The sequence below is a fragment of the Coregonus lavaretus genome (assembly GCF_964263955.1).
Source record: "Coregonus lavaretus genome assembly, chromosome: 11".
In the NCBI taxonomy this organism is placed as follows: Eukaryota; Metazoa; Chordata; class Actinopteri; order Salmoniformes; family Salmonidae; genus Coregonus; species Coregonus lavaretus.
Window position 1 is genome coordinate 18,703,317 of NC_139998.1, and position 13,469 is coordinate 18,716,785.

The 13,469-nt window shown below is 44.6% G+C and overlaps 1 protein-coding gene across 1 annotated transcript; it reads right to left on the minus strand.

Annotated features, from left to right (window-relative positions):
- Positions 1–1,788: 1,788 nt before the first annotated feature.
- On the minus strand, positions 1,789–12,833 carry LOC311137401 (membrane protein MLC1-like). The gene is made up of 12 exons (XM_084171868.1): positions 12,670–12,833; positions 9,549–9,857; positions 9,046–9,135; positions 6,790–6,843; positions 6,514–6,615; positions 6,167–6,268; positions 5,886–5,957; positions 4,772–4,888; positions 4,525–4,581; positions 4,314–4,436; positions 3,833–3,994; positions 1,789–2,420 (listed from the first exon to the last, which is right to left on the minus strand). The coding sequence occupies exons 2-12, from the start codon at positions 9,780–9,782 to the stop codon at positions 2,340–2,342; spliced, it is 1,194 nt and encodes a 397-aa protein (XP_084027994.1). The 5' UTR covers positions 9,783–9,857; positions 12,670–12,833; the 3' UTR covers positions 1,789–2,339.
- Positions 12,834–13,469: the final 636 nt, after the last annotated feature.

Sequence of the window (13,469 nt, forward strand, 5' to 3'; positions counted from 1 at the left end):
GAAATGTTCCATACTCACAAAAAGCTTATTTATCTAAACTGTTGTGCACAAATTTGTTTACATCCCTGTTAGTGAGTATTTCTCATTTGCCAAGATAATCCATCCACCTGACAGGTGTGGCATATCAAGAAGCTGATTAAACAGCATGATCTTTACACAGGTGCACCTTGTGCTGGGGTGTGCCCAAGAACACCAAAGTAACCTGCCTAAATGTCTACCGACCCATGGCACTCACGTCTGTAGCCATGAAGTGCTTTGAAAGGCTGGTCATGGCTCACATCAACACCATCATCCCAGAAACCCTAGACCCACTCCGATTTGCATACCACCCCAACAGATGACACGATCTCTATTGCACTCAACACTGCCCTTTCCCACCTGGACAAAAGGAACAGCTACGCGAGAATGCTGTTCATTGACTACAGCTCAGCGTTCAACACCATAGTGCCCTCAAAGCTCACCCCTATGCTAAGGACCCTGGGATTAAACACCTCCCTCTGCAACTGGATCCTGGACTTCCTGACGGGCCACCCCCAGGTGGTGAGGGTAGGCAACAACACGCTGATCTTCAACACGGGGGCCCCTCAGGCGTGCGTGCTTAGTCCCCTCCTGTACTCCCTGTTCACCCATGACTGAGTGGCCAAGCATGACTCCATCACCATCATCAAGTTTGCTGACGACACAACACTGGTACGCCTGATCACCGACAACGATGAGACAGCCTTTAGGGAGGAGGTCAGAGACCTGGCAGTGTGGTTCCAGGACAACAACCTCTCCCTCAACGTGAGCAAGACAAAGGAGATGATCGTGGACTACAGGAAAAAGGAGGGCTGAGCACCGACGGGGCTGTAGTGGAGCAGGTTGAGCGCTTCAAGTTCCTTGGTGTCCACATCACCAACAAACTAACATGGTCCAAACAGACCAAGACAGTCGTGAAGAGGGCACGACAACAGGTCTACACCTGTTGTATTCGGCACATGTGACAAATAACATTTGATTTGACAAATAAAAGGCCACTCTAAAATGTACAGTTTTGTCACACAACACAATGCCACAGATGTCTCAAGTTTTGAGGGAGCGTGCAATTGGCATGCTGACAGCAGATGTCCACCAGAACTGTTGCCAGATAATTTAATATTAATTTCTCTACCATAAGCTGCCTCCAACGTCATTTTAGAGAATGTGGAAGTACGTCCCACCACGTGTAACCACGCCAGCCTAGGACCTGATGAAACTGAGGAGTATGTCTGTAATAAAGCCCTTTTGTGGGGAAAAACCAATTCTGATTGGCTGGGCTTGGCTCCTCAGTGGGTGGGTCTGGCTCCCAAGTGGGTGGGCCTATGCCCTCCCAGGCCCATCCATGGCTGTGCCACTGCCCAGTCATGTGAAATCCATAGATTAGGGACTAATTAATTTATTTCAATTGACTGATTTCCTTATATGAACTGTAACAAATTGTTGCATGTCGCGTTTATATTTTTGCTCAGTATGGATTAAAACAAATGGTACAGTAATTCACAGCATTTCCAGATATTATTGAAGGAAGGAACTCAAGTGTTAAGCAATTCCCCACCAACAACCAAATTTGTTTTCTCACAGTCGCATATGACACTGCTATTTGCTGAACATTGCATCCCAACTTAAAAAGCTGAGTTGAGTATGTTGTGTCATTCGTACATTCTGACCACAAAGACAAGTCAATAGCATAGTCTTCTTGGTGCTTCAGCACGTGCCAGCCAGAAAAGGGGATCGATAGATATGATCATTCATAAAATGGTGAAGTGACATGATGGTATATAAACAGTTTTATTTGTCTACATGACAGGAATACAATCAACAACTGTATCTAAAAGGCACAATAGTTTATAGTAGAAAACTAAATGTCTGTTGTATACTGTATACAAATCTCCATGTCAATATCAATTAGACCTATAGCCCTATGTATAAAGATAACTACATATAGACAAAGAATACTAAGCTGCAAATACAATACAAAGAAGCATAAGAGTACCCAATTGCCTACAGTAAGGAGATTGATATAGCAAGTTTTAAAATGTAGACCTCAGAGAGATGTGAATGCTTATGACATCACACACTTCCTTCTGTATCCCTCCTCTCCATTCTCTCACTCATTTGTCCTCCTCTCGTCCTTGCTCCCCCTTTCTCTCCCTTTTTCATCTTGCATTCTTTATTTTTCCTCCTTCCTTTTTCTTTTCTCTGACAGTGAAACTGACTACCGGTATTCATTATTTCTTTTTTCTTCCTCTCCCCTGTCTGTCTGTTTTGTCCTCCTCCTCCTACTCCTCCTCCTCCTCCTCCTCCTCCTCCTCCTCCTCTGTTCACTGTGCCATTTGGACCACGACCGCCTTCCAGGCCTTGTCTTTGTCAAAGTCCCGCAGTGTTCCGTTGGATGCTTGTTGCTGAGTGAACAAGATGGAGGGAGGGAAGAGGGGAGAGGGAAGAGGGGATGGATAGGAAAGGAGAGGAGAGAAGAGAAGTTGGAAAATAAAATTGAGAGACAGAGCAGAGACAGTTATACAGTACTTTGTCACTGCAGTCTACACGCCGTCAATGCACAACATACTGTTTCTCCATGAATGACCAGCTTAGATATAAGCCTCACACCTCCTCAGACGTCAGTGGCATTCCCAGAGAGCTGGTGCATCTCTCACCTCAGTATGTCAAAGTATCAGTGACTCTTCATCAGTGACTCTTCATCAGTGAACCTTCATCAGTGAGTCAAAGAGCACAACATCTCATCTGCTAAAGATGTGTGTGTGTGCGTGCGTGCGTGCATGCGTGTTTGAGAGAGAGGCAGCAAGAGGGAGAAAGAGAGCGAGAGAGAAAGAGAGAGAGAGGGGAGAGAGAGACTGTATGCAGTGTGTGCAGCGCAATAGGAGAGTGTTGGTCCTAGTTCATATCTGTGGGAATCTTCATGTCAATGGGAATCTTCATGTCTATGGGAATCTTCATGTCTATGGGAATCTTCATGTCTATGGGAATCTTCATGTCAATGGGAATCTTCATGTCTATGGGAATCTTCATGTCTGTGTGAATCTTCATGTCTATGTGAATCTTCATGTCTATGTGTTACAGGAGTGGGTCGCAGTTCCGGAGCGACCCACTAGGTGTCATCCTCCGACAACCATAGCCACCTCCTCACTCACAGTCGGGACTAATTATCTGCCTATTTGTGTCACCTGTGGCTATCTGATTCACTTGTGTATTTATGCCCTCACTTCCCTGTGTTCCCTTGCTCAGTTTTCTCTGCTAGTTCCTTGATGTCAAGCAGTACGTATCAGTGTCGGATCACGTGACGGAGTTACAGGTACTCGAGAAGTGTTCTAGCTGTGTCATTGTGTTTTTCCAGTCAGAGCTAGTATTTCGTATTGTTTGCTGTCAGCCTGTTTTTTGGAGACCTATATGCTCCTCATTTGTTTCGTGTATAGTCCGTTGTTTTGTATCCTGGCTTTTGGACCACCAGGAAAGATCCTTGTTTCACCATCGTTGCCTACTGTCTATCCTGCACCGCACCTGGGACATACCTCACACCGACCCTTACATCTATGTGAATCTGCATGTCTGTGTGAATCTGCATGTCTGTGTGAATCTGCATGTCTGTGTGAATCTGCATGTCTGTGTGAATCTGCATGTCTGTGTGAATCTGCATGTCTGTGTGAATCTGCATGTCTGTGTGAATCTGCATGTCTGTTTGAATCTGCATGTCTGTGTGAATCTGCATGTCTGTGTGAATCTGCATGTCTGTGTGAATCTGCATGTCTATGTGAATCTGTATGTCTGTGTGAACAGCATCTACTGTATGTGTGTGTACCTCTGAGTGGAGGGCTGGGAGCTGCAGGCTGTCATCCCACTCTGGAGCCCCCATGCGGAGTTGGCTCTTGTAGGAGGCACAGTGCACCACTGTGGCCAGAGTCAGAACTGCCTGCACCAGCAGCAGCACCATCAGAATTAGCAGCAGGATCTCATACGATTGCTAGGGATACACACATACATATTGTATTGGAACACCATCTGAGTTACAACCACAGAGCCATTCTTGAGCATGTTGAATGTCTCTTTCTCAAAACTTTGGATTCACTCACTATCTGAGTTACAACCACCACATGAAAAGCTCTGTATGATTTTACATTTCATTGAATTTCTAGATGGTCATTAGTTATATCTTTTCTCAAAAATGTTGGACTCACAAGTGACAATGACTTTGAGTTGGAGGCTGACCTGAGGCAGTCCTACTGAACTCATCCTATTTACACAGACTCTACCTACAGTATCACGAGCACTAGGCAGCTCACCTTGGCTGTAGGCACCTCATGCAGGAAGATGTCAATGAAACTGAGCACACTGCAGGAGAGAAAGCCTGAGGCTGAGAAGAGAAGCGGGGACGTCACACTGCTGATGGCAATCAGCATCTCCACCTGAGAGGCGGGGGGGGATAGATAGTCTTCAGTGGGGCAATGGTTGAGCATGACGCCTGTCCAGAATACATAACCTTTAGAAACTTACCAGACACTTGTTGGGGTATTCTGCCACGACATGGCTGGCAATGGCACTGGGGAAACACTGCAGAGACAGGGACCAAAATAGAGGCACAGGTGATTCAGTCTTTCACCCATTGCTGAGTCAGGCAGACTATTGGGTCATGCATAAAGACTGGGATGTGTCTGGAAACAATTTGTCTCTTTGGTGGGGTACAAAACATTTTGGAACCACTGTTATATAGACCAATTGTAACACATGCAGCTTAACTCACAGCCACTAAGATCCAGAAAAAGGTGACAGACAGGTATGGGCCAGGGAGCAAGAGGTCCATGTTGAGAGCGATGATACCACCAAACACGGACGAGATTCCTACTATCACCTCAATCACCTGTCAGAAAACAGCAGTGACTATTGGGATGCCATATCAACACTAGTGTAAGTGATTCCTACTATCACCTCAATCACCTGTCAGAAAACAGCAGTGACTATTGGGATGCCATATCAACACTGGTGTAAGTGATGAACAACAATGTAGCCGGTGTATGTGTGATGTTTCAATGTACAAACATTATAAGCCCCATATACTACCCACCATTGTGACCTGTACGCTCTTGTTGGCTGGCCCTCACTACATATTCGTCGCCAAACCCACTGGCTCCAGGTCATCTATAAATCACTGCTGGGCAAATCCCCGTCTTATCTTAGCTCACTGGTCACCATAGCAACACCCACCCGTAGTCTGCGCTCCAGCAGGTATATCTCACTGGTCATCCCCAAAGCCAACACCTCCTTTGGCCGCCATTCCTTCCAGTTCTCTGCTGCCAATGACTGGAACGAACTGCAAAAATCTCTGAAGCTGGAGACTCTTATCTCCCTCACTAACTTAAAGCATCAGTTGTCAGAGCAGCTTACCGATCACTGCACCTGTACACAGCCATTCTGAAATTAGCCCACCCAACTACCTCATCCCCATATTGTTATTTATTTTGCTAATTTGCACCCCAGTATCTCTATTTGCACATCATCTTTTGCACATCTATCATTCCAGTGTTAATACGAAATTTTAAGTATTTTGCACTATGGCCTATTTATTGCCTTACCTCCATAACTTACTACATTCGCACACACTGTATATATATTTTCTGTTGTATTTTTGACTTTATGTTTTGTTTACCCCATATGTAACTCTGTGTTGTTGTTTTTATCGCACTGCTTTGCTTTATCTTGGCCAGGTCGCAGTTGTAAATGAGAACTTGTTCTCAACTGGCTTACCTGGTTAAATAAAGGTGAAATAAAAAAATAAAAATAAATATCCACTGTTAGGAGTACATAGCAGAATGTGTAATGATGTGTCTCGTTCATGAACTCAGTGTCTATGTACTCACAGAGTAGGCCTTTAGAAGTCGAGTGGGAAAGATGGCTGGGCTCAGAACCACAGGACCGTCATACATCACTGGCTGAGGGAGAGAAAAGGAGAGAGAAGGAGGGGGAACAAAGTGGGTGAGAGGGAGAATCAGGAAGAGAGAGAACATACAGTGCGGAGGGAGTGGGAGAGAGACATGCAGACAAACAATCCTACACAGCACAGTACAAAAAACAGTACAGCCAACACATGCACATACTATATACTGTTTCCCAGCTATAACAATAACACACACACACACACCTTCCTGTGGCTACAGCAGTCCTCTGCAGAGCGTGCAGACAGGATGACTGTACTGGCCATCAGCACCTCCAGCAGAATCAGCAGGATGAGGTTAAAGTTGATCTGAACAACGGCAGGCCATGGGAGGGAAACAGAGGAGGGAAGAGAGACTGTCAGAGACAGGGAGAGAGATTCATTCAACATCTGTATCCTACAACACACACGTGGGTGTGTGTGTGTGATTATAATACAAGTCAGGTGTTAGCGTATTATGCAAACAAACTATTGAAGCCCCTTAAAGCTTTGCCTTACGGCAACTATATCTAGGGTACACACAGATGAGAAAATCAGATCGGCTGTAGACTCACATTGACAGCAGAGGGACTCAACACCAGCTTACAGCCAAACCACACCAGGCAGGTGGTCGTCACAGCAAAGGTGGACACAAATACCACCTGGAAATCTGACACCTGTCAATCCAGATGTACAATATATTATTAGCACCTGTATCACGGACATGTTGACAGTATTAAGGGGACATGTTGACAGTATTAAGCACTAACTCAGTGGCCCCTGGACAACATTCATGCAACAAATACACATTTGCTCATTGAGTAGTGTAAGCCTATTTGTTGTGTACTCACTGCAACATGATGGTTTTTGGCAATGGCAAAGCTGACAACTGCTGCCGGGATACTCTGAAACAAAGACACACACAAATATTAATCTCACAGAGCCAGATGAAAGTTTCTCATAATATTGCATATACTACTCTGTAGCTTTCAAGTCTGGCACGCAAGATTACACAAATATAGTACATACACTACCAGTCAAAAGTTTTAGAACACCTACTCATTCAAGGGTTTTTCTTTATTTTGACTATTTTCTACATTGTAGAATAATAGTGAAGACATCAAAACTATGAAATAACTAATATGGAATCATGTAGTAACCAAAAAAGTGTAAAACAAATCAAAATATATTTTAAATTTGAGATTCTTCAAATAGCCACCCTTTGCCTTGATGACAGCTTTGCACACTCTTGGCATTCTCTCAACCAGCTTCATGAGGTAGTCACCTGGAATGCATTTCAATTAACATGTGTGTATACAGAAGATAGCCCTATTTGGTAAAAGACCAAGGCCATATTGTGGCAAGAACAGCTCAAATAAGCAAAGAGAAACAACAGTCCATCATTACTTTAAGACATGAAGGTCACTCAATACAGAAAATGTCAAGAACTTTGAAAGTTTCTTCAAGTGCAGTTGCAAAAACTATCAAGCGCTATGATGAAACTGGCTCTCATGAGGACCGCCATAGGAATGGAAGACCCAGAGTTACCTCTGCCACAGAGGATAAGTTCATTAGAGTTACCAGCCTCAGAAATTGCAGCCCAAATAAATACTTCACAGAGTTCAACATCAACTGTTCAGAGGAGACTGTGTGAATCAGGCCTTCGTGGTCGAATTGCTGCAAAGAAACCACTACTAAAGGACACCAATAAGAAGAAGAGACTTGCTTGGGCCAAGAAACACGAGCAATGGACATTAGACCGATGGAAATCTGTCCTTTGGTCTGGAGTCCAAATTTGAGATTTTTGGTTCCAACCGCTGTGTCTTTGTGAGACGCGGTGTGGGTGAACAGATGATCTCCGCATGTGTATTTCCCACCGTAAAGTATGGAGGAGGAGGTGTTATGGTGTGGGGGTGCTTTGCTGGTGACACTGTCTGTGATTTATTTAGAATTCAAGGCACACTTAACCATTATGGCTACCACAGCGTTCTGCAGCGATACGCCATCCCATGTGGTTTGGGCTTAGTGGGACTATCATTTGTTTTTCAACAGGACAATGACCCAACACACCTCCAGGCTGTGTAAGGGCTATTTTACCAAGAAGGAGAGTGATGGAGTGCTGCATCAGATGACCTGGCCTCCACAATCCCCCGACATCAAACAAATTGAGATGGTTTGGGATGAGTCGGACCGCAGAGTGAAGGAAAAGCAGCCAACAAGTGCTCAGTATATGTGGGAACTCCTTCAAGACTGTTGGAAAAGCATTCCAGGTGAAGCCGGTTGAGAGAATGCCAAGAGTGTGCAAAGCTGTCATCAAGGCAAAGGGTGGCTATTTGAAGAATCTCAAATATAAAATATATTTTGTTTAGTTTAACACTTTTTTGGTTACTGCATGATTCCATATGTGTTATTTCATAGTTTTGATGTCTTCACTATTATTCTACAATGTAGAAAATAGTGAAAATATAGTGTGGTATCGCGTCGAATGCTGGTGGGTATTGCTGTCAATCAAAGAATCCGCTTAGGCTGCACCGTGTTTTAGAGGCTTTTATTAATATCACGAGGTTACAGCATAAGTTACAGACCCGCGATGTCTGGAGAAGTCCCGTCCCAAATTAATCTGAATGCTTCTGACTTTTCCTTTGTCTAACCCATACTTATAAACAATGGCAATAAATGGGTTGCTCCCTTTTTCGTCCAATCACCGGTCTCCCCTGGAGCGTCACCCTCCCACTGCTACATTCAAACTAAGATAAACAGTTCTTCTTTGTCCCTCAAGACTTGTCATAATCTTCATACACGACAATAGAAAAACCTTTGAATGAGTAGGTGTTCTAAAACTTTTGACCAGTAGTGTACACTCAATATTGGCTTGCCTGCGGTGCTGTGCTGTCTCACAGGCACCAGGTCCTAAATGTTTTTGTAATTGGGGAGATTTGTCTTTGTTATAATGAACATGATTAGAATCATGTGTCTCTGCTCTTGTAAGGGTCTGTCAATGGTTATATTTTGAAGCTACTGTACAAGTAACGATGATGATCATAATCATAATAACGATCATGAGGATCAGCCTGTTTTCAGACTCTGGTCAGCTGATAGCCACTCACCGAGCCTGCAGCACAGCGCAGGTAGTCCATAGCAGCAGGAAACACATTGCCCAGGTAGAGTGAGAAGCCTGCTGTGACCAACAGACTGCTCTGTGAACCACACACACACACACGCACGCACGCACACACGCACATACACACACACACACACACACACACACACACACACACACACACACACACACACACCACACAGTGGTTAGCACGTAAACTGCCTAGAGGAGAGTTCACTTACCAAAAGGTTGTCCCCTGTTCTCTTTTCTCTCACCCCTGGGAGTATGTTGTACATTCCCCCCTTTGAGGGATGATTTTATGCTCTTGTTTTTCTGCCTTCAAATCAGAATGTGAATGGAATAACCAGGTGTGTGGGCTCTCTCTAACCAATCAATGGCATTGAGTAATCAATTACAGTAAGTGCCTAGGACAAACCAAAACAGCAGCACTGTGTTTTTAGAATACCAGAGTTGTCCAACCCTTTAACTCTTGACCTCCCGACCTCTCACCCCAATGAGGACGCTGTAGAGCCAGGTCCTGTAGCTGAGGCAGGGGTGCATGGGCTTCTCAGAGTGGGCAAGCTGCAGGTCACTGGCCCTCACGTCCACCGTGTAGCTCTCCGGCCGGTCCCTCTCCGCACACCCCCGCCGGCCCACCGTACCCCCGCCAACCCCTCTCTCCAGCGTGGGCATCTGGGTGTAGCTGAACTCCTCCATGGCAGACAGATCGTCCCGTTGCATCATGTTGAGAGATGAGTGACAGCGCCCCCAGATAGTCAAATGGGACGGTCACGCTGGGTCTGAGGAACCTGTGTGTGTCTGGCAGAGCGGACATTAACCTTTTACTGCAGTGGGTTAAATCAGGGTCACACAAAGTGTTTCTTGGTAGTCTTAAACAAATCTACTTAGAAACAAAAGTATACACCTCACACACATGGTAATGGGCTTACAAAAAAAATGACACCTTTACCATGTCAGATATGGAGTTGAAATGTGTTTCAATTTTGAGTTTGTATCCCAATATTACACTTTATATACATCACAGAAGACTGAAATATAACTAGACTGAAAAAAAAAAAATATATTGTTAGGGATCCCCATTAGCTGTTGTCAAGGCAGCAGCTACTCTTCCTGTGGTCCAAACACATTAAGGCACTTACATTGCACATAAAACAAAATATAAAAAAGTACATCATATAACATTATTACACAACTACATATCTACAATACAATGTATAATACCCCCATACAGCGTTATTTTAATGTAGGTGTGTGTAGAATGTTAGCGTTTGTTTGCATATGCACATGTCTGTACTTGTGTGTGTGTGTCTCTTCACAGTCCCCACTGTTCCATAAGGTGTATTTGTATCTGTTTTTTAAAATCTGATTCTACTGCTTGCATCAGTTACCTGATGTGGAATAGAGTTCCATGTAGTCATGGCTCTATGTAGTACTGTGCGCCTCCCATAGTCTGTTCTGGATTTGGGGATTGTGAAGAGACCTCTGGTGGCATGTCTTGTGGGGTATGCATGGATGACCGAGCTGTGTGCTAGTAGTTTAAACAGATACCTCTGTACATTCAGCTTGTCAACACTTCTTACATAAACAAGTAGAGATGAAGTCAATCTCTCCTCCACTTTGAGCCATGAGAGATTGACATGCATATCATTAATGTTAGCTCCCTGTGTACATTTAAGGGCCAGCCGTGCTGCCCTGTTCTGAGCCAATTGCAATTTTCCTAAGTCCCTCTTTGTGGCACCTGACCACACGACTGAACAGTAGTCCAGGTGCGACAAAACTAGGGCCTGTAGGACCTGCCTTGTTGACAGTGTTGTTAAGAAGGCAGAGCAGCGCTTTATTATGGACAGACGTCTCCCCATTTTAGCTACCGTTGTATCAACATGTTTTGACCATGACAGTTTACAATCCAGGGTTACTCCAAGCAGTTTAGTCACCTCAACTTGCTCAATTTCCACATTATTCATTACAAGATTTAGTTGAGGTTTAGGGTTTAGTGAACGATTTGTCCCAAATACAATGCTTTTGTTTTTTAAATATTTAGGACTAACTTATTCCTTGCCACCCATTCTGAAACTAACTGCAGCTCTTTGTTAAGTGTTGCAGTCATTTCAGTCGCTGTAGTAGCTGACATGTATAGTGTTGAGTCATCCGCATATATAGACACACTGGCTTTACTCAATGCCAGTGGCATGTCGATAGTAAAGACTGAAAAAAGTAAGGGGCCTAGACAGCTGCCCTGGGGAATTCCTGATTCTACCTGGATTATATTGGAGAGGCTTCCATTAAAGAACACCCTCTGTGTTCTGTTAGACAGGTAACTCTTTATCCACAATATAGCAGGGGGTGTAAAGCCATAACACATACGTTTTTCCAGCAGCAGACTATGGTCGATAATGTCAAAAGTCACACTGAAGTCTAACAAAACAGCCCCCACAATCTTTTTATCATAAATTTCTCTCAGCCAATCATCCGTCATTTGTGTAAGTGCTGTGCTTGTTGAATGTCCTTCCCTATAAGCGTGCTGAAAGTCTGTTGTCAATTTGTTTACTGTAAAATAGCATTGGATCTGGTCAAACACAATTTTTCCAGAAAGTTTACTAAGGGTTGGTAACAGTCTGATTGGTCGGCTATTTGAGCCAGTAAAGGGGGCTTTACTATTCTTAGGTAGCGGAATGACTTTTGCTTCCCTCCAGGCCTGAGGGCACACACTTTCTAGTAGGCTTAAATTGAAGATATGGCAAATAGGAGTGGCAATTTCGTCCGCTATTATCCTCAGTAATTTTCCATCCAAGTTGTCAGACCCCGGTGGCTTGTCATTGTTGATAGAAAAATAAAAAATTGTTACAAAAGGGTTCTTCGGCTGTCCCCATAGGAGAACCCTTTTTGGTTCCAGGTGGAACCAAAGGATTCTACATGGAACCTGAAAGGGTTCTACCTGGAATCAAAAGGGTTCTACCTGCAACTAGAAAAAAAGGGCTCCAACACTTTGTCAGAAGTACATAATCAGTATCTGAATCAAATGATAATTTATTGTTTGACATTCAGACACTTTGAGAAATCAGAATTGGGATCAAACGATAACTTAATTATCTTTGGTCCTTTAGGGAGATAAAATGGCTGCACAAATGGAAATAATAATTTATTTCCGTAAATTATCAGTTGATAAATAAAGATTTTGCACAAAGTGTCATAACACAAAATTGTTTTCTGTACCATTAATCTTGATTTCTTGAATCTTCTTTCCAATAAAAATATATTAGATCAACAAGATGTATTATGAGTTATATTAATGAAAGTAGTTCAGACTAACCAAAATCTGAGAGCATTATATACCTCTGAGTGAAAATGGTGTGTAGTAAAAATAGGTATAACTTTGAGCGGATAGAGGATAAAAAGGGGATATCAAGGAACAAGATCAATACAAAAGGAAGTACGCACAAATAAATGTTCACACATCAATGAATTCTACAGTATTTCAAGAACAACACCCACTCCTTCTTGCCCCCTCTCTCCTACATGTCTCATCTGACTCAACCCCCCCCCCCCCCCTTTTCACCCTCTCCTTCCCCTCCTCTACTCTCCCGTTCCCTCGTCTTCCTCTCCCACTCACCTGTTTAGTTGTCCGTCTTGTAGTATCTCCCCAACGTATCTACCCACAAGTTCTCTCTCAATGGACACACAGCAATTTTATAATCCCATATAGAAGACAGTTGTTTTTGTTGGTCGGAAGAAGTTTCTTCCCTCTCCCCCTCTCTCTCCCTCCCTCTCCCACTCTCGCCCTCCCTCTCTTTCTCTCGCTCTCTTTAGAAGAGAGAACAAAATTCTGGAGCTAGCTGTTTTCAAAGAGGGGAACAAAAACACATGCCTCTCAGGCTGCCAGCGCGTTCTGTGCCAGAGGCATACAGCCTATGAATGACAAAGAGGGGAGAGGAGAGGAGGAAAGGAGAGGAGGACGGGAGAGGAGGAGGGGAGAAGGGGCTCGCGCCAGGGACAGAGATAGATAGGGCAGACCACCTTCCCTTCCCTCCTTCCCCCTTCCCTCCTTCACTCCTCCCTTCCTTCCCCCTTCCCCCCTTCCCTCCTTCCCCCTTCCCCCCTTCCCTCCTTCCCTCCTTCTCCCTTCCCTCCTTCCCTCCTTCTCCCTTCCCTCCTTCCCCCCTTCCACCAATTCCCTCCTTTTTCCTTCCCTCCTTCACTCCTCCCCTCCTTCCCCCTTCCCCCTTCCCTCCTTCCCTCCTTCCCTCCTTCCCTCCTTCCCCCCTTCCCACCTTCCCTCCTTCCCTCCTCCCCCCTTCCTCCTTCCCCCCTTCCCCCCTTCCCCCCTTCCCACCTTCCCTCCTTCCCTCCTTCCCCCTTCCCTCCTTCCCGACTCCCTTCCTTCCCCCCTTCCCTCCTTCCCTCCTTCCCTCC